The sequence below is a fragment of the Thermobia domestica genome, chromosome 16, assembly GCF_964235325.1.
Source record: "Thermobia domestica chromosome 16, izTheDome1.hap1.1, whole genome shotgun sequence".
In the NCBI taxonomy this organism is placed as follows: domain Eukaryota; kingdom Metazoa; phylum Arthropoda; class Insecta; order Zygentoma; family Lepismatidae; genus Thermobia; species Thermobia domestica.
Window position 1 is genome coordinate 78,032,169 of NC_137469.1, and position 21,308 is coordinate 78,053,476.

Here is a 21,308-nt window from a genome sequence, read left to right on the forward strand (position 1 = left end):
AGAAACTGTAACATTGGTTAATCCATTCCGAAGTAACTGACGAAACAATACATTAATAGAGAAATTTTCCGGCGTCTGCAGCACTGGCACCTAACTCTTTACTGGAGATTGTGCACATGAAACAAAGTATGTTTAATTTTAAAGAACTGCATGCAACACATTACATGATATATTTATCCATTATAACTAGAACAGATTTCATTTTGAACAGAAAGAGGGACTCAGTTATCTTACTAAGATAGAGTAATTCCAAGCCATTACAGAGTATCCAACGAGGAGAAAGGCTGAATCTAAGATTTTCACCTTTGCGTAAGGCACTGAAGCAACAGACTCCATATAATTAATTGGTGAATCGTGGACATGTAGAAAATTATAAACTTTAAAAATCACTTATACAGTGATTGAATATTTCATATACAGTATCATATTTAATACTACTATCTACTGTAAGTTCGAGAAAAGAGGAAATAATAGCAAACATCGAACTCAGAACAATAGTGAATCTCTAAATAAACTTCCAGGTTTCGATTTTTACCTCACCTTTTATTGTTGTAAGAATCACAGTTTCGAGTTAATCTAGCATAATTTCCTTGTACGAATATTAATTGACCTATCATGATGGAATAAGACAAACTAAGGATTTTGAACTTAAAACCTGAAGCCGCCTTTTGCTCAGCCGCCTCTACTACTGCTAATTTCTTTCTCTAACTCTGAACTAAAGTTAACTAGGTATTTTATAATTGGTGCTTTTAACGATATATTGTAATCCGGAATTGCCGAACGTATGGTCATCTCCAGACATCACTTTCATATGTTGATGATAATATTTACTTAGTTGTTATCAAAAGTGAATTCTCGGGTGGATGTGTGAAGATTTAAGAAGTTGGTTTTGAAATAAACTAAAATTAAACTGCCGATGTCAGTATGATCGTATAGTTACCGAGATATACAGTCAAGTTCCTTTGCAACTAGTGGTAGAGCTTCTTCCTGGCTAAGCGGTTAGCATACGCGCCTCTGGCGTGGGAAACCCAGGTTCGATTCCCGGCGGAACTCATGTGGTTCAGATTCCACGTTAATCAGTAGGTTCTCGTCTCATATAGCCCCGCTGCTGAACGGGACGTTAAACTCAAAATCAACTCAACTCAACGCAACCATGGCAATATACGAGAGAGCTCTATGAACACTATAGTACTAGCCTTCTTTGTAGCTAGATAACTCGATTTTCACAATTTCAGAGATGCATCTCTTTGCATACCCACCAAAGAATTTTTCTCTAATAAATTTCGTTTCGGCAACAATAACCTATTTATAAATTAGTTTATCTACTGTTTCAATCACCAAGAGTTTATCGACACTTACAACTTTTTACCTACCTGTGAAACTGTCATTGCATGAGCTGCTGTCTGTTCAGTAACGATAGTTCTTGGTTTCGGCTGTGGTGGAGATGAGATAGTGCGCTTTTCGTTTAGTTCCTGGTCCCGTGAAACAACCAATTTGTCAGTCTCAGATACTGGACTTTTAGTAAGTTTCGTTTGCACATCAGCTTCGACTGTTTTTGTAGAAACATCTGTAGGTACCAATTTACTGGGAATAGATATTGAAACTGGCGGTGAAACAAGTTTCTCTTCTTCTTTAACACCAATATCACCACAAACACTGGGTAAAACACTAGCAGATTTGTCATCTACACTCGATTGTTCACTTCCAACCATTACGCGAGATATGTTGGCAGGAGCACTAGGATGAACTTCTCGAAATGTCTGTACAGGTTCTTCGAGCGGTTTTGATGGTTCTTTACTTGAATCTATTACATCACTAGCCACAGAAACGAATGTCACATTTGTCAACCGGTCGTCTTCAGTTCTTGGGGCCACTGATTCCTCACTGTTTTCGTCTATTTGTTGCAATTCCCTTTTATCCTTCAGCGGAGATTCTATTTCCTTTTGAACATATGGAGACCTGTACAGAAAATACAATATATGTTAGAAACGCTCAAGTGTAACTTCTGCGTAAATTGTGTTAAATATTGTTATTTAATCACTTTATGGTAAACTGCAGATACATTGCTTTAATATTATGAGCATATTCAGTTTATTTCCCTCCCTCATGAAAACTTTACTCCTTGATGAACTGGGATTTATATGCGAAGGAAAAAAATTATGCTATATTTCAAACTATATTTCTGAACCGACTTTCTAGTAATGAGTATGACAATTGATTTCATCATTTTTGCTGTCAATAAAAGTGTCAGGTTCGAAAAGTAACATTCTCGGTTCAAAACAATATGCCTGCTATGTAAAGAAAAAAATGAAATGAAATCTTTGAGTTTTACGTCCCACTGTTATGCCGGTTAGGCTAAAGGAGACGGTGATGATGAGTAATGAATGAAATGGTGGAATGAAGAAAGTGGGAGGAAACGGGAGAACCCCGAGAAAACCCACGCACACGGTGTTTGTCCACCACAAAGTTCACTTGGCGGGGACTGGGATCGAACCCGGGATCCCAAGCACCAGAGGTGAACGCTCTACCAATGAGCCACCGCGGCCCTATGTAAAGAAAGCATATGCATGTGTACAATTTACTTTATTTTCATCCAGATACGCATCCTTATCTTCTTTGTGTTAGTTTCGTTTGTCGGAAATGTTAAACAAAAAATGCAATGCCATCTTTCATTATATATCCTACAATACTATTTAAAAAAATCCAACGATGAGGTATATCCTAGTCAATAAATGAAAATGCAAAAGCACAAACGTAGTTTCCAGAAAAATGGAGAAAACGCAATTAATTTGTAATGTGCTGTACGAAAACTAAGACAATTGAGTAGAACCAAATACTGAAATATACTCTCATTACGACACTAGCATGACGACAGTGCATAGAATGATTAATGAGCTATAGCCTATCATTATCAAAAACCATTAAACTTTAATTTCTGTTTAACTAAAATATTGTCCAAATATAAGATAATATCAGTCGATAGACCGCATTGGCCTGAAGAAGATAACATGCTTGAGTGTAAAATTTTAAATAAAGTTTTTGAGAAATTAAAAAAAAAAAAAAAAAAAAAAACTTTGGGATACTAAAAAAATTGTTGTTTGTTGCAAATAATAATTGACAGTTTAATTTTGCTGTAAGAAATTGTTATTTAGGAGGAAGGATTAGAAACTAAAGTTACAAGACCAATATTTCTAGAGTTTCGTCTGTTATAGAGGAATGAGGAGTATGTGGTAATTTTAATACATTTAGTTGGCCACTGTGCAGAGTTTCATCCACCCGCCAAGTACGGCACTACTTGTAGGTAAACACAAATGGCAACTAGTTTGGAAAACTTGTCTCGCAAAGAAGTTCGTTCAGTTATTCGATTTCTGTGTACGATACTTGTCATCGCAGTTGAAATTCACCGGCAGCTGGTGGAGGTTTACAGAGAGAGTGTAATGTCTTGTCAGTATGTCGCAGAATAATGTCGAAAGTTTGCAGCTGGTAGAGAAAACGTCACCGATGAGGAGCACAGTGGCCAACCCAGCATGACATCAACGGATTGCAACAGCTCGCGTGGAGGAGTTAATTCAGGACAACAGGAGAATCACTGTCTCCGCACATGAAGGAGCACCCAGGAAGCCGTCGCTTCGCTTCAGATGAGGAGGTGAAACACTTCCTGACAACGTGGCTGAACACGCAAAAACAGGATTTTTGGCAGGAGAGAATCTTCAAACTCATCCCACGATGCGACAAGTGCATCAACCGATATGAAGACTATGTCGAAAAATAATGTATGTACTATTTGTTGGCTGTATTAGTTATATGAAATAATATATATACGTTTCACTACAGACTTTGTACCCTTGGTTTCTGATCATCCCACATATTTGCATATACTAATTGTAATGCCTATATGTCAACGAAAAACATAATTATTGTAAGTTCCATATGTAGCACATTCCTCTGAACCCCCCTTCCTCCCGGAAACAAATGATCAGGAAGTACTAGCGGAAATACGTCATCCTTCACCCATCCATTACCATCAATAATCGCTATGGCATAATTTTGAAAACCAGAATTTGTCCGTGCCCAGGAAAAAGAAGAAAAAACAAAAGAAAAGAAAGGAATGAAGCGATCCTGACTACTTCTTACGACTTCACATCCAATAATGCATTCGTTCAGTATGACAAAAACAATTCAGTAACAATAAGCCTCAGTGCCGGTCTGGCTAGGTTGGCTGCTCGGCGATCGCCGAGGGCCCGAGAGCCTTTGGGAGGGCCCGGACGCATAGGAAAATCAATATTTAAAACTTAAAAAATAACTTAATTATCAGATGTTTAGAATACAAAAACAGAATTAACTACTGATTATTTTAAAACACAACAACATAGTTTAATGTAATGCTTGAAAACTAGTTAAAAAACAACCAGTACCAGAATTACACATAACAAGCTATAGCTTAAGGCGCCACTCTTGTAGGGGCCTCCAAAATATTAAAAAAGTAAGTTGGATGTAATGACATTTTTTTCCTATCCAACTTTAATTTTCAGTTCACAGTTCATACGATATCTTCTTTAATAACATTACCTAGATACAGTACCGAAAACTAGTTATCTGTTATACTATTTCCCTTCGGACATTATAGTTGCCGCACTTTCATATGTGACAGTTTCCATAGATTTATTGTTCCTTTCTTTTCGTATTTTTCACAGGTTTTCCTAAAATTCTCTAACATTAACATTGTATTAATTCCCGACAAAAACGAGTGAAATAGCTTACTAAACATTTTTTTTTTTTTTTTTTTTAATTCTAAGATATTTTCCTGTGTGTGTTCTCTGCATGTATAACTTCATTAAAACAGCCATTTAATCACTAGAAAAAAGATTGAAGCAGTAGCTTAGTCTATTATTGGATGTTTACAGTGGGATGAGGTAAGCGTTAGCTTGTTGAATCTTCTAAATTCGTTACATTTTTGTCAGTATATTTTTCAACAGGCAATTTCGATTGCAAAACAAAATTTACAGTGCATTCCCTTCTAGGACAGTGGTGCCAATTTGAAAATTTGTTTCTAGCTGTAGTCATGCTAGACATGTTTTCAGTTACTTCTCCTGTGTCCATCTTTTTCCAAAGCAAGTGTTTAGACTGTGCAAAGGCCTGGCAGTCGGTAGATGCGTTATTAGACGAAATTAGAAGAAAAAGAAGTGACAAAAATTTTTAAAGATTGCATGACAAATGTAAATCCTTGGTTAAAGACATCAAAGGTTATTTTAGGAATGGGGAAATTGATATAGAATGTGATTTTCCAGAAAAAAGAATTCCCAAGGTGAAGAAAATGCCTTGCGAACAAGTTTCGACGAGGCTAGAAATTTGTCACATGACCAGAAATACAAAGCACTATACTTTAACATTCTCGATTATGCTAGTAAAAGAATAGAAGAATGGTTTGTACCCAACAAGACTCTACTGCTTGATTGTTCCTGGTTAGACCCAAAAAGGTACTAGGATATAGTTGCAATGAAGGTAGAAGATTTCCCAGATGATTGCTTGCAAACTGTTTCTCAATTAGCAAACGTGAATAGAAGTGAGTTGTTGTTAGAACTGAAACAGTTTGCAAACCAGTATCGTAATTTGAGTGCAGATTTTAGTGACAAGTGTGAAGAGCCAGAAGAGAATGAAGTGTGTAAATTTGTGAGAATTACAAGTAATGATGGTGATGGTGATTCAGATGAAAGTGTGACATCTGAAGAAGAATCTGAAGATAAAAAGAAAAAGTCTGAAACTCAATGTGGTACTAAAAGGAAATGTTTCAGATGTCTCTCATGTGCATTTCTCATTCTCTATAAACTATCGTCACAGTCTGGATTATTTAGTAATTTATATACTATGTTTAAATATATAATGACCATTCCATCCACTCAAGTGACTTGTGAACGAGTTTTTTCGAAATTGAAAATTGTAAAAAACAGACTCAGATATTCTTCAAGCGAGAACTTACTATCTCCTTTAATGTTGATGAATGTTGAGAGAGACTTGTTTATAAATTTGGACAAAAATAAAGTCATTGATGAAATTGCGGTGACAAGCGAAGTTTTGCAAAGAAAATTAATATATTGGTATGTTCCTGATACTTTGTAATTCCTGTGTGTGTCTGAGTCATTTTCAATTTTACAATTATGTGCTTTATGATATTGTAATCATTTATTAGTAGTAATCAATAATTTGCCTGTTTGTATTTATATAAATCTAGAATAAGCTTCACTTTGTTAGTACATACCAATATTTTCGTCTTTTTACAGTTAATGTGGTCATATAAATGTTGTAATACACGTTAAATATTTGTTATTAGTTCTCATAGAATAAAAGAAAGGTTTATAACTATACGGGTTTCGCACAATTTTGCCATATCAACACATTTCTCTTTATTTTACTCATAGCCTCATTACATCATATAGTACAATGCTGAACTGACGCCGAAATTTACATCATGATTTATATCTACGTTATATTGCTTAAGTATGTTTTACCTTGTCATTTATCATAACATAGATTTAAAATACTTCAGAAACTTTTTTTTTTTTCATAAACAAAGGTTTAATCATTGTTGTAAGTACCGAAGATACGTTGTGGAAAGTTTCTCGATCAGGGGACCCACAACTAACTTTAGCCGAGGGCCCGTGATTGCTCCAGACCGGCACTGATAAGCCTTACCCCAAATCGAACTTAAGACCTTCAAAATTAAGAGACTGGAACTACAGATTGGCTAATTCAGTTGAGCGGTAACAACTGTTTGAAGATCGATTTCTTAGTTTCCTGATTTTATTATCAAAGAAAATTTTCTTGAAAAATAACTTGACAACAATAATACAACTTGACAGAAATTACAGAAGAATCAATAACAATTCATTCTGAAGAAACTGGCCGCAAAAGATCCTTAAAAGGGAAAATTACACACATAATTAAGTAGAAAGTAGAAATATATAATAAACTTAGTAATTTATTTCTTAATCTTCCTGTTTAATATGCTTTGTTAGATCGTAATAAAGATAAGAATCAATATTTACGATCACGAACCTCGAATACAAATTGATCACTCGTGTAACGATTGTAATTTATTACGGTATTAGTATTTATCCATGGATTAATCCAATATATATATATATATATATATATATATATATATATATATATATATATATATATATATATATATATATATATATATCGCCGCCGCTATTATTATTATTATTATTATTAAGAACACTTAATCTGCTATTGATATATATCAATAGCAGGTTAAGTGTTCTTAATAATAATAATAATAATAATAATAATAATAATAGCGGCAGCCTTTATGGGTTAAAATAGATTACATCTGGCAACGAAAACCGAAACAATTATGTAGGAAGTAATAATGTATCAGCTGTTCTGTATCAGATCGTGTAATGTTCATTGTAATTATTCTGAAAATAGTAAAACTTGTTTTAAAATTAATAATAGTGATGATAAAAACAGAAATTGTGTTACACGCCCCTTAATCATCGACGGAAAATGCTAAATTGACAGCAAATGTGTGTTCAGCTAAAGTAATTAACTTATTTAGCATAAATCAATGATAAAACCTATATGCTAAACTTATAATTACAATCCTTAACTATTTGCCTATTATCTTTCTTAACTGTGTTTTAGTGAGACTAATTTATGAGAAGAAAAATTCCTTACTTATTTCTTCACTTGTAATATCTTACATATGAAGGAAGCATATCTCTCCTTTGCATTCAGTAAAATCTCATCATCTGATAATATTTGCACGTTTTAGCTCTGAATGCATATCACTAATAGATGTAAACTCTCACTGACAAAATATGGTAACTTGTGCTACAGATTTCACATTTAAATTTTTCAGTGTTGGCAGATCTTATTAAGAAACCTAAAGTAGGTGTATTACTTGCATGAATGAAAAACTAAATGCATATATAATGCTCATAAATGAGTGTTATTGTTAAGTTGAAATTGTACATTTAGTTCTTATTAATAAATCAATTTATTGTGATTATTCATTCTTTATCCAAATTTGCTTCTTTAGTATTTAGTTCTGGATCCTTAGTACGGAGCAGTAAAATTCAGATAATTTCTTTCTATTGGTGAAGTGGATTTTACATACATGTCCTTTATCTATGATTGCTACTAAAGAAACGTATTGATAATCCTGAAGATGCAGTATTTTTCTCTCTTGGATCTCTGATGTGCTTTCTGATTCTTGTTCTAATATTGGGCCTATTGATACCGAAGTATGTTTTGTCACACTCGTATTTTACTTCATATACTTCAGACTGAAAAATTTGTTCAATAACATAATGTTTGGAACTACACAAAACTTCGACGTTTATCACAGGTTTTAAACTTAATTTTAGATTATACTTTTTAGTATTTTTTTAAAAATTCTGAATAGTACATTTGTATGTAGTGAAAATAGACTTTTGATCATTTTTATTTACTTATTTAATAAATTTCTGGAGTAAATTTAAATATGATCTTAGCTGTTAAATGTAACTTTCTCAACGTAAAAACTAACTCACATATCTGGACACATTTGAAGATAAACTGATTTTCTTATTTAACTTTTCAGCTAGGAATACAAATATGGAAGTTAATTCACACAATAGATTTGACTAATTAGATTGAGCAGACCTTTCATGAATATGAAATAGGTTTTCTGGAGATGGCTGAAATGGATTTATTGTTTCTTTCTATAAAAATGACATTTGAATGATTCAACAATTTTTTACTTTCTAACTCTATGTGTTTCATTTAAATATGAATTTGATTTTAACCTGTAAGAAAAAATTGAAATTGTTCTTCATTCCTATAAATAATTGACTAATTTATTCATCTTTATGTAAAAATTCAAATTATTGCAAATTATTGTAAATGCGTAACTCAAACACTAAAACTCACACCAAGAGATATCAATTCCAACTGAGCAAAGCAAGGCCATTTTGAACTTAAATGAAAGTAGAGTCACTGCTTATGCGTAGAGATTGTTTCTCTTTTAAAATTGGATATGCAGGTTTTTTTTTTTTTTTTTCACACACAGCATAGTTCTCATTGCTACTAAATTTTTTTAAAAAAATATACAATTAAAATTAAATGTTATCCTTATGAAAAAAACTAGAAAACAATACTTCAAACACAAGGTAATGTCTGGGACTGAGAAGTAAAGTAATATAAGTCATAAAATATTAATTTCACACGAGAAGCGAAGAAGTATTTGCGTATAAGATAATATTTTGTTGAATTGCGTCGATTGTTTATTGACGGAAAACTTGTTCACTTCCTGCGTAACAGTTGCCCATATCTCAAAACTTTCCTATTGTCCCTCATACTATATTAATGTAAGTACGAAAAGAAATGATATCTGAAGTTCGGCCAAAAAGTGACTTGTCATAGTTTACCTCTCAGATATAAAAGTATTTGGTCTAGGAATTAATTCGTGCGGTTGGACAAGAGATGGCGCAACGAACGGAGCGTCCCACAGTTCCGTGTATCCACACATGTGTTGCAAACCCCTGTCATCGCGTATCGTTCGTAGTATAGGGCAGTGGATTAAAGCGTCAACAACACCAGTTTGTAGTTAAGTGAACATGGCGCAATTTGTGCCTGATAAAGTGTTTTTGCGGGGTGTCCTGCTGCATTACTTTAACATGCAGAAAAGTGCGACTGAAAGTCATCGTATTTTGGTGGAAGTGTATGGTGACCATGCTCTAGCTGAGCGAACGTGTCAGAAGTGGTTTGCACGGTTTAGAAGTGGTGATTTCGGCTTGGCAGACCAAGAGCGAGCTGGACAGCCAAAAAAAATTCAAGACGAAGAATTGACAGCATTGCTCGAGCAGGATTCGTGTCAAACGCAGGAACAACTTGCAGCAGCATTAGGCGTTGATCAAACAACAGTCTCCAAACGCTTGAAAGCCATGGGAATGATTCAAAAGATGTCACATTGGGTTCCACATGAATTGAAAGACAGCGACGTTGAAAGACGAAAAACCATTTGCAAATTGCTGCTTCAACGACAGAGCAGAAAGGGGTTTCTGCATCGAATTATTACGGGTGATGAGAAGTGGATCCATTACGAGAACCCTACACGAAAAAAGGCCTGGGTGAAACCAGGTGAACCAGGTCCATCACAACCAAAACGAGATATTCACTGTGCAAAGGTTATGCTGTGCATATGGTGGGATATGAAAGGTGTGGTGTACTATGAGCTGCTGCAACCGGGTGAAACTATGAATGGAGAACGTTATCGACGACAATTAATGCGTTTGAAGCAAGCTCTGGCCAGAACACGACCAGAATGGGAGAACAGACATGATAAACTTATTGTTCAACATGATAACGCTCGCCCACATGTCGCAAAACCGGTCAAAACCTATTTAGAAAATGTCGGATGGGAAGTTTTACCCCACCCGCCGTATTCACCAGACGTTGCTCCTTCGGACTACTACTTGTTCGATTGCATGAACAACGATTTGATTGGACAGCGGTTTACTTCTTCAGAAGATATCGAAACATGGGTCTCTGACTGGATCGCTTCCAAGGATGAGGACTTCTTTCGCCACGGAATCCGTACATTGCCTGACAGATGGGCGAAAGTGGTGGCTAGCGATGGACAATATTTTTCTTAAGGTATTTATGTATTTTGTGTTTGTACTACAGCTTCAATGTGTGCGTACCAACCGCACGAATTAATTCCTAGACCAAATATAATTCTACTTTTCGAACAGTAACTGGAGCTGTAATAATTATAAGTAGACAAGATTCATTGTTTATTACTTATTTTCCCTTTTAAACAGAGAAACAAATTATTTTTGACAACTACACCATAAGCAGCTCGTCAACAGGGTCGAAAGAAAGCAAGTGGAAAGAAAAATAACATTAGAAAGGGAGGTCTGGAATATGTTGGCCATTTTCGTCATAATATTTAAAAATGATGATAGTGACGACGAAAGTCTTTTTTTCTCGTATTATTTTTATTTATTTATTTATTTTTATCCCCATCTATACTTAGTCGAGGAGCAGTTCCAAACTTAAATGCATGTAACAATAACGTACTAGTTACAGCTTGAAAATATGATTAGCAGAGACCGGTTGTTAAGCAAAACGCCTATTTCTTAATGTTACAAATGATAAAATTGAATGCGCTGAAGTTTGTTTGGAATGATTCATGTTTAAATTTCAGAAAAAATATTTTGTCTATTTCGCACTACTGTATATTGCCTATTTTATAGCTAAAATGTCTAATATTGCATATTCTTGGCATTTTCTTTACGCTATAAGACTTCATTGGAATAACTACATAGATCTACCCAATAAAGATTTCTGTCACATTCTAGAAATTTAGAAATTACAATAAAAGAACCTTGTTCAGGTCAGGTTCAAGCTTCATATCGATGAATGGAAAGAACGTTACTACAAGCAATGTGAGAGACTTATTGCTGCTTGTGCAAATTAAAGAGAATTGAACACGTGTACAAAACTGAAAATGTACCAACTGACATAGTCTTTTGTGCTTTAAATGTACTCCTGTTACATCCATGAAAACAGAAAGAATGTTTTAGATTCTGAAGTGTGTATTGTATGGTTAAATATAAAATTATCAATTGACAACTTGAAAAAATACCTCGCTACCATGCGAAACTGCAATTTATGATTCCTTATAATGAACCACCAAGATTATGAAATTAAAATGTATTTAATGATTTATCTATTTTTTCGGAAGTGACTAATAATTCCTCTTCAAACTGTTGCGCTTTTAGTGCTGCAAAACTTATGACTGTTTCGATAAGTTTACTAACTGAAGTGATAAAAACTATTTTACTTATTAGATATACATAAAAAAAATCTTCTTTCTTTAGAATAAGATGTTTCCTACAAACAAAAAAACCTCTTTTTAGATTATTTAAGCTCTACATATAGCTTATTTCATTGGATATTTATATTCATTATTTTGAATTATAGTTTCAATAATACGCACTAAAATCTAACTCCTATTTGTCTGCCTATTTTCAACTTTTTAGTGTTTGAACACCCGGTTTCAATTGGCGCTTACTCGTATACCTTCATTTTAATTTCTGACTACATAATACTACTTATATTATAAGGTATTAGATATTATGTCCATAGATTCAAACATTTCAGCACATGCAACATTCTATTTTAGTTCACGGCCTTAATGGCAAATATTGGACACACACACATACACAACGTATATCAAGAACAAATACAAACTTTATAAATTAATTTTGTATATATATTCATATGAATACTTCATACTAAATCGTAAGCCAGTGTTACATGGAAATTGTAACATTATACACATAAAAGACATTAATTAACATAAAGCAAAACATGAATATCAAACTAGCACCATACAACATTTTAAAAGTATACATATATGATAATATATTAAAATATCGTAGAACAATAAAAATTACAGAAAAGCTTGCGAATACAAAAAAATGTATTTATACTACAAATTACAGAAGAGTTATATACAAGACATATCACAAACTCGAGTTTACAAAGAACACAAATGGACAAATTAATTTTTACTTTTCTTCGTAACAAACAAGCGCACAGTACATTATTTCACATCTTTCATATATTTTTCTTAAGTTTCAAAATCGATTTCAGTTCTCTAGCAAAAACCATGTCATCTGCACAATCCTTCTTCTCCATTTCCAATAAAATGGAAATAAGAGCGCATAAATTTCCCTTTCAATTAGTTTTGTTATTTCTTGTGCATATCTTATTTGAAGTAAATATTAAAATATTTCTTGTCCTAATAAATGTCACTTTATGACAAGAATTTTATGTTCGTTGGGGAGGATAGCCTGTTACAGTGAAATTATGTCGTCTATAGCTCAATTGACCGAACTTACCGGTTTAGTCTACAATAGAGTAACCACACGAAAAGTGACCTGAATGAAGGCAGCAGTTCTTCCAGTAGTCTGATTGCGGGAAATTATAGTGATTGGTACGGGAATTTTAGCCTAGTCCTAGATACCGACAGAGTAACGACTGACGAGAAATTGCTGTGAAGAAAGCAAAGAGAATTATAGTAGTATCTCAAACGCGAGAAAGCTATGTAAAATTGTTTCTCGCCAGATAAAGGATTCCACACTTAGCTCTCGCGAAGAGAGAATTTCTAGGAAAATACTATTGGACGAGATAATAACAACATCGCAAAGACAGCTAGAGTAAGAGCAAGAGAATTATGGTAGAATATGGAACTGAATACAGTGTTACTGTGAAAGAAATTATATATATATATATATATAAAAGCGAAAAGAAGAGATGAAAGAATTTTATATAGAGGCAAGTTTAACAAAAGGATATCCAAAATGAGGATATGTAAAGACGATGAGATAAAAATATACGAAATGAGTTTACAGAAGTCCTTAACTACACGCTGTATCACTCGGTCATTTGGGAAGTTCTTCTCTGCCAAGAAGTGACTGAGATGCCGAGAAGGGTGGTGGTCGGTTGGATAAAAGTCAGGAGAGTAATACGGAAGACAACTATGGAAGTTTCCACTGTCGTTTGAGCGACACCTAGATGTGCATTATTATGAATACGATGTGAATTGACCATCATTGGATGCTTGTGGACAAGTTTGCGGTGCATTTCATGGAATTTAGCACTATAATGATCCGCAGTGATAGGATCGCCTCGAAGGAGAGAGAGAGAGACATGATGGATCACCCCCCTATAGACCACAAACCAACACCACTACTTCCTTTGCGTGGAAGAATAGTGACGATTCAATACTTACGATTGTTATAATAGATCAATTTTTCATCAGAAGTGACAATCTGATGCAGAAATTTTCCCCGGTTATTTCATACGGAACTGTTTATCTCCAGAAAACGGTCCTTGCTGGCTGGTGTCAACTCATGTAGCGCCCATGTGTCAACTAAACGATTGTGAGGTGCCGCCTAACAACAGAAGTATGGTGTATGCTTAATACCACGAACGCTTTCCGACGACCTATTTTTACGGTGTGCCTGAAGAACTAATCAGAACATTAACTGTAGATAGGCGGCATAGAAGCTAATTTTTCAATGCTGTGTTACTGGCACAAAACTTCACAAATCAAAGACCATATCACTCATTCAGTGCGTTCACTTATAACTACTGGCTCAATTGCACAGTTTTATTTACAGGTGTATTGTAGCTACTAGACCTGCAGAATGTTCTACCTGAACTCGTATAGGTATTCATATGTACTTTCATAAGAACTTGTCCTCCAACAGACTATCTGCTGAAAAAGAAGACACCCCGGCCTGTTTTCTGAGCATGCATGGAGTTTGTGACGTCGTACCCTGCCTCGGTCCATCCATTGATTGTGTTATTGACAGTGGTATCCCATTAGATGTAAAATTTTGACTCTTCAATCGTACCAACCCAAGAAATGAAAAGCTGTCAAAATATATCTTGAAACTGACAGTGACATTGGATACGAAATTGAGCTCTGAAATATGTAAGAACTATCGAACTATTAGTTAATACATAATACCGTGAACTGTAACCTATTTTTTATTGAATTGTTGGTAGATTTGTATTTTCAAATTTCTGTTGCCGATCAAGATGTTTTATCTAGAACACCATTCAACGTTTTGAGCTTAATACATCGAAGCTTAGACGTTATATTTTATAACCTTTAGTACTGCCATTGAATCTTTTCAACGATTTTTACATGTTGGTGTTTCTGTCTTCAACAGCCCAGTCCGCATTGCCAATAAGAAACTAAAAGCTCAGTTTTAAGAATTTTCCTTATAAACTTAAAAGAGTATGTGCAAGTGAAAATCGGTTAGGTTATCCTTTAGTAGAAGAAAAACATGGTACAACACGCTCACATTTGTGACATTCAATACATTCAGGTAGCACTTAATGGGAAAGATGAACAAAGCCAGAAAACACATACGCAAAATTGATAAACATGCAAATTATTAGTTCACACAATCTTATTTCGCTACTTAAAACTTACCGATAATAGTCAGGAAATATCCTAGGATAGCAAAAGAAACAAAAGAAATGAGGTGTGATTGCCGTGAACGTTTAAAAAAAAAATGCGTACTATACAAAAAAGTAAAATCAGTAGTAACTTAAAAAAAAAGAAAATTTCTAACAAGCAAATAATATGTAAATTATAAAATAAATAAATAATACACAAAATAATAATGTCTGTGTGAAATAATGAAGTGTGTATCGTGCTGTACGAAAAAATATATTCGAATGCAAAATTAATGTCAATAACAGGGCTTTACAATAAGCTTTGAGTCCCCGATTAAGCTATCACTGACACACTAATGGGCAAAAAATTGTAAATAAAGCAAGAAACATTCAATGAAGCTTGTGATGATAAAATAAAACAAAAATGATTATTAAGCATATACACAGAACTTCATTGTGCAACCAAATTTACTTTTAATACAATGCAAGTGTTTAGGTCAAAATCTGGCTTATACAGTTAAACTGGTTTATAAAGTGCATATTTAGCACCATAAGTAAACAAAAAAGATAGTTATAGCACACTCGCAGAAGAAGGCGTGTTATTGTTATTATTTTAAAATGTAACACTTCACTTTATTTTATCAGTAGTTTAGATATAATTTTAATTACATAATTTTATACACAAAATATTATCTTACCTAGGCGAAATTTGTGTAGAGGGTTTTGCAGGCACCTGAGCATCTGATTCAGAACGGATTGATTTCCGATATGCTACTGCTGCTGAACCTTGGATATAAGTAATGCTGAAAAAAAGAAGTTGAAAATAAATACAATACTTCTGTTGCACTTACCATATGTAAGTAATACTGAGAAAAAAAAAAGCAAAAAATAACTACTATACATCAGATGCTATAATAAGGGTTGATATAAAGGTATGGAATAAACCGTGATATTCCTTGGTTTAGGGTACTGCCTTAATTACAGTATATTAACATGAAAAAAAGAAAGAGTAACAACACTTATCCGCATTAATATCAGTCATTTATCAATAACCCATTCGTTGGTAGTGATGAGACAATAAACTATTTTTTACGAGAAAATTAGGTACTCGCTTTTCACAAAATATTATATACAGGGTGTTAATGAACTATACCGACAAACTGTAGGAGGTGATTCCTTACAACAAAATAAGAGAGAAACTTCATGTAGATCTGTGGGGAAAAGTGCATAGTTTCAGAGATAGGGCTGTCCAAAATCGCGAAAAGACCAAATTTCAAGAGGCCCTATTTCGAATTCGAGAAATTGTGAATGGTGGTCCTTATCAGCGTAAAGGAAGTCACGCATACGCAATCCAAAAATGCATATTTCATTAATGTTCAATGGGTGTACAGAGTATTCCATACAGGGTGAAATTCCCGGATATGCCATCATCCGAATTTTGAGATATGCTCTAACTTTATGATTGGTCCAAAGTAGGCAAACGATAAGCCTTGATAACAGTGAACATGGAATCCTTTGACGCGAAGTGTTAAAGATCGCCAGCAGCACGGTCTCTCGCACTCGGGAAAACGTGTGCTGCAATATTTTCTTTCACGCTTACAAGTGAGGAAAACGTGAAATATACCGTGATGAAATACATCACATCACACGTTATTCCGAACACAAAAGTCATGGAGCTGCCGGTTCCTAACACTTCCGACTTCCCTTGGAAGCATTGGATGTCCATTGTTGTCAAGGTTTACTTCCTGCCTACTTTGGACCCTCCTTGAAATCAGGGTGTATATCTAGAAACTCTATTAAGAGCATATCTGAGAATTAGACCCTGTAGGAAATACCCTGTATTTTGATGTAAGGAATCACCTATTGAAAATTGACGAAATATGCACTTTTGGATTGTGTATGTGTGGCTCCCTTTACGCTGATAAGGACCACCATCCACAGTTTCTGGAATTCGAAATAGGGCCTGTTGAAATTTGGCTTTTTCGCGATTTTGGACAGTCCTAGCTCTGAAACTACGCACTTTACGCATATATATAGCGGTATTGGACAAAATAACGTGAATAGTAATTGAAAATCCCATACAAGTTTCGAGTGTTATCGTACAGCACGTACTGTAGTTAGCGATCGTGTTTTGTTGTCCAGAAATGAGATGGGCCTTGCTTACCTGTTATCAGCATTCAATTTGAGCAAGAATGTTGTAGTATGACAGTGATGTGTTCAAATGGTAAACTCCTCGGACTTTCAACGAGTACAGATTATGGTCATCTGGTCAATGGGAGCGTCTGTGATGAAGGTGGCATGTGTAGTGGGGGCTTCGAAAGTCATTGTCCCCAATGTTACGTGGGTAGAAAAACTAAATATGTGAAACATAACAGTGGTTCAAAGACAACACTATCAATACAGGTGCAGAAGGCTTAAACAAATTGTGTCAAGAAATACGAAGACAACTGTTACTAACATTACGGCAGAATCAATTGTCACCGCAAGACCCTGATTTCCAGAAAAGAGAGCGTAGAGGCTCTATAAAATGGATGCTTATGGCAAGGCTGTTATAGCCAAACACCTGGTGACACCACTAAATATTACCAAACGACTTCGGTAGTGCAAGGACCACATGCTGTGAACTGCCAATGGAAACCAGTCATATGGTCCAATTAATAGAATTTTACGTTGTTTTCCACAACAGAATGTCCATACGTGTGGCGAACACCATCTGAAGCCTAACCGTCAGACTGTTTTCTGCTAACCTTGAAGCAAGAAATGATTCTGTCACATCGTGGGAAGTGATAACGTGGTTTTCTACAAAGCCCATTGCAGTCTTACATAGAACAATTACTACCCAGTCTAACAGGGAAAATTTTACGGGATCACGTTATCATCATCGACCGAACAATGTTTACTGTTGGCAGGTCTATATTTATATATAGTGTGCCCCCGTGTTCTAAATAATTTGCCGCCCCTACACAAAATTTGCCACTCCCTCCTGAAAACGACCAATATTAGAGTTGAATTCATAGTTTTTCGGGTCGCTGAGATGAATAGTGACAGCTTTAATCCAATTCAACTTCAAGGTCACACTTCATTTCCCAGGGAAGAGGCGGGATTTTAAAAGTAATCGAAAACGACAGATATTAGTGTTGACTTCTTAGTTTCCGAGGTCTCTGAATTTAACGGTATCAGTTTTCATGATCAAGTTCATCCTCACCCCTTGGGGTGAGGGTGAGAGAGGATGACTTTTTAAAAATAATCAGATAAGGTAGCTAATTAGTAACTACTGCAACTAGAGCGAATTAAACACATTAACATTTTCTTGCGCTTACCCTAGACTCTACGTGTTGCTAGTTTTAAATATCACTTTATTGTGAATCTTAGAAAGAATTTCAAAGTTTTGCCGCCCCCTAAATTTTGCCGCCCTGTGCTCGAGCACAGAATAGCACTTACCTAAATACGGGCCTGCCTGTTGGTAAAGCGTCTATCAAGAAGATTTCGCTTCCTGTCACATGTCTAGGACAGTTACAGCATAGTTTACGGATCATGACTAGGAATTTTCCCACCTCTCCACAAACCCCAGATCTCAACACCACTGAGAATTATGATGTCTTAAAACATTGTGAGGTTTTGTTCCCATCCATCCCCTCTAAAATAATTAGGTCATTTTGAAGTAACAAGAGTACAAAATCTCACTAACCACGATTCCAGAACCTGTATCAGTTCATTTCTCGTCAAAGGTAGTTTTAGCTGTAAAGATGGTTCTACATCGTACTAGCAGGCCCGTATTTAGGTAAGTGCTATTCTGTGCTCGAACACAGGGCGGCAGAATTTAGGGAGCAGGCAAAATTTTGGATTTTTAAAATATTATTCGCAATAAAGTAATATTCACAACTAAACCCGCAGAGTCCCGCACATACGCGAGAAACTATGTTAATGTGTTTAATTTGCTCTAATTACAGTAGTTACTAATTTGCTAGCTTATCTGATTATTTTTAAAAAAGCCATCCTCTCCCACCCAACTCTAAGGGATGAGGGTGAACTTGAACATCATGAAAACTGATACTGTTAAACTCATTGACCTCCAACATTAATATCTGTCGTTTTCAATTACTTTGAAAATCTCGCCCTCTCCCTGGGGAGTGGAATATGAACTTGAAGTGGAATTGTATTAAAACTGTCACTATTCATCTCAGCGACCCTAAAAACTATTAATTCAACTCTAATATTAGTAGTTTTCCATTATTTTTAAAATGTCCCCATGTTATTCTTATGGGGACTTTGCACCCCCGTGTCTCAGCTCAGGTGTGACCTAGAACCTGGAACGGGTCATTTGAATCATTTTTTTGAAAGCTTTAAAATACATTAAAATTTCATGTTTCTATCTATTATGATTCTCGGGCTGGAAAACGCTACAGACAGACACATAGCTTATTGTATTACGAGGGCGAGTCAAAAATTATCTACACTTTTGTCATAACTTTTCTTACATTGCGCACTTTGTCTTCTGTCCTCGCATATTTTATTGTTATATTGTTGTGGTAATGCTGTGAAAGTGTGATCTTAATTCATCCATTTCCTTCCTTCTGTTGCAGATATATTATGGCTGCTCCATTAGAAGTTTGTTCCAAAGAGGAACAACGAGCAGTGATTCGATTCCTCTGGTTGGAGGGTGTCAAAGGGTCAGACAGTCATCGCAGACTATCATCGCAATATGGGAGAAGTGTTTTCTCACGCAAAACTGTGTTTTGTGGCTCGAGAAGTTTAAAAGTGGTCGAACAAATGTAACGAATGAAGAGGGAGCAGGACGGCTATCAACCTCCACTACAGATGACAACATTCAGCAAGCTCGAGAGATGGTTCTGGCGAATAGAAAAATCACTATCGATGAGGTAGCAGCTGCTTTGAACATCAGTCATGGCTCTGCCCATCAAATCATCTACGACGAGCTCGGTTTTCGTAAAGTATGTGCACAGTGGGTACCAAGAAATCTTACTGCAGAACACAAGCTCACTCGTGTTAGGGTCTGTCAACGCTTACTCCCTCGCTTCAACAACGAAGGTGATGCATTTTTAAGCAGAATAGTCACTGGTGCTGAAACAAGGGTTCATCAAAGCGCCAGAGTATGCAGTGGTAACACCCTGGATCTCAGACGAAGAAAAATTCAAGACTGAGCCATTCGCAGGAAAGGTTATGTTAACTGTGTTTTGGAACTCACAGGGGCTCATACTGGCAGACTTCATGGAAAAGGGAAAGACAATCAACAGTGCGAGTTACAGTCAAATGTTGGAACCTCGGCAATTCGCAACAAACGCCGAGGCTTGTTGTCATAAAGAGTTTTGTTGTTGCATGACAATGCACGGCCACATATGGCTCATCACACTATTGAAACCATCAACAAGCTGAAATTTGAGATATTGGAACACCCCCTCCCTACAGCCCAGACCTAGCTCCATCTGACTTTTACTTGTTGGGCCACTCAAGGATGCTTTGCGTGGTCGCCGATTTGCCTCAGATTTAGACGTGCAAAATGCGGTGCAAAAGTGGCTTCACGACCAACCGAAAACCTTTTATTTGGAAGGAATACGTAAGCTCTTTGACTGTTGGGCCAATTGCAATGATAAGGAGGGAGATTACGTAGAAAAATTATGTGCATAGTATAACCCTAGCTTCATGTAAATAAACTGTAGAATGAAAGTGTAGACAATTTTTTACTTGCCCTCGTATTATTATTATAGATGCTATAAAACCTTTACTGACGGTGAATAATGTAAACAATTATTTTTTCTCAATGGATGAGTGGTTAAGCTCGTTGCCTTGTAATCAAGGGGTCCCGGGTTTGATTTCCGGTGGAGACATAAATGGTTCGGATCCCAAGTTAAACTGTAGGTCCCGTTCTTAGTACGTCATCATCCCACGAAAGGCAATGGCAGATTACCATGGGTTTACCTTGTCCAGAGTCCGGATCAAACACCTACCTTCGGGCAGAACACCACATCATAATCTTCATTAAGAGAATTAGGGCATTTAAAATTACGTTGTAACTTGTAATACCTCAACTGCTACTCAACAAGAGCTGGTGTACAGAGGTTGTTTCCGATCTATGGTGACGAAATTAAACACTTTGTGCAGCACCACCAAGCGGGAAGAGAAGAAAGCTGCCAGTCGTGTGAGTTCCTTGGACCATTGACTCTGCGTGACAGGTATGGTAAGCGTTTATCAGGACAAATGCCGCCCAAAATAAGTGCTTATTGGGAAGGCTACATAACTGCCCTTTCCGACGTGAACTACAGTTCAGTACCATTATCAAACTGTGCAAGGAGCGTGCA

General features: G+C 35.7%; 1 protein-coding gene across 9 annotated transcripts in view; it reads right to left on the minus strand.

The window, feature by feature from the left end:
- LOC145673181 (multiple PDZ domain protein-like) overlaps positions 1–21,308 on the minus strand; it is an 817,414-nt gene that overhangs the window by 398,980 nt on the left and 397,126 nt on the right. For 8 of the 9 annotated variants that reach the window (XM_081742643.1, XM_081742640.1, XM_081742644.1 and 5 more), the window contains 3 exons: positions 15,690–15,794; positions 15,026–15,046; positions 1,374–1,959 (listed from right to left, as the gene is read on the minus strand). In XM_081742643.1, coding sequence (XP_081598769.1) covers positions 1,374–1,959; positions 15,026–15,046; positions 15,690–15,794 — 712 coding nt within the window. The remainder of the gene's footprint in view (positions 1–1,373; positions 1,960–15,025; positions 15,047–15,689; positions 15,795–21,308) is intronic. The other variant, XM_081742641.1, reaches the window with a different exon arrangement.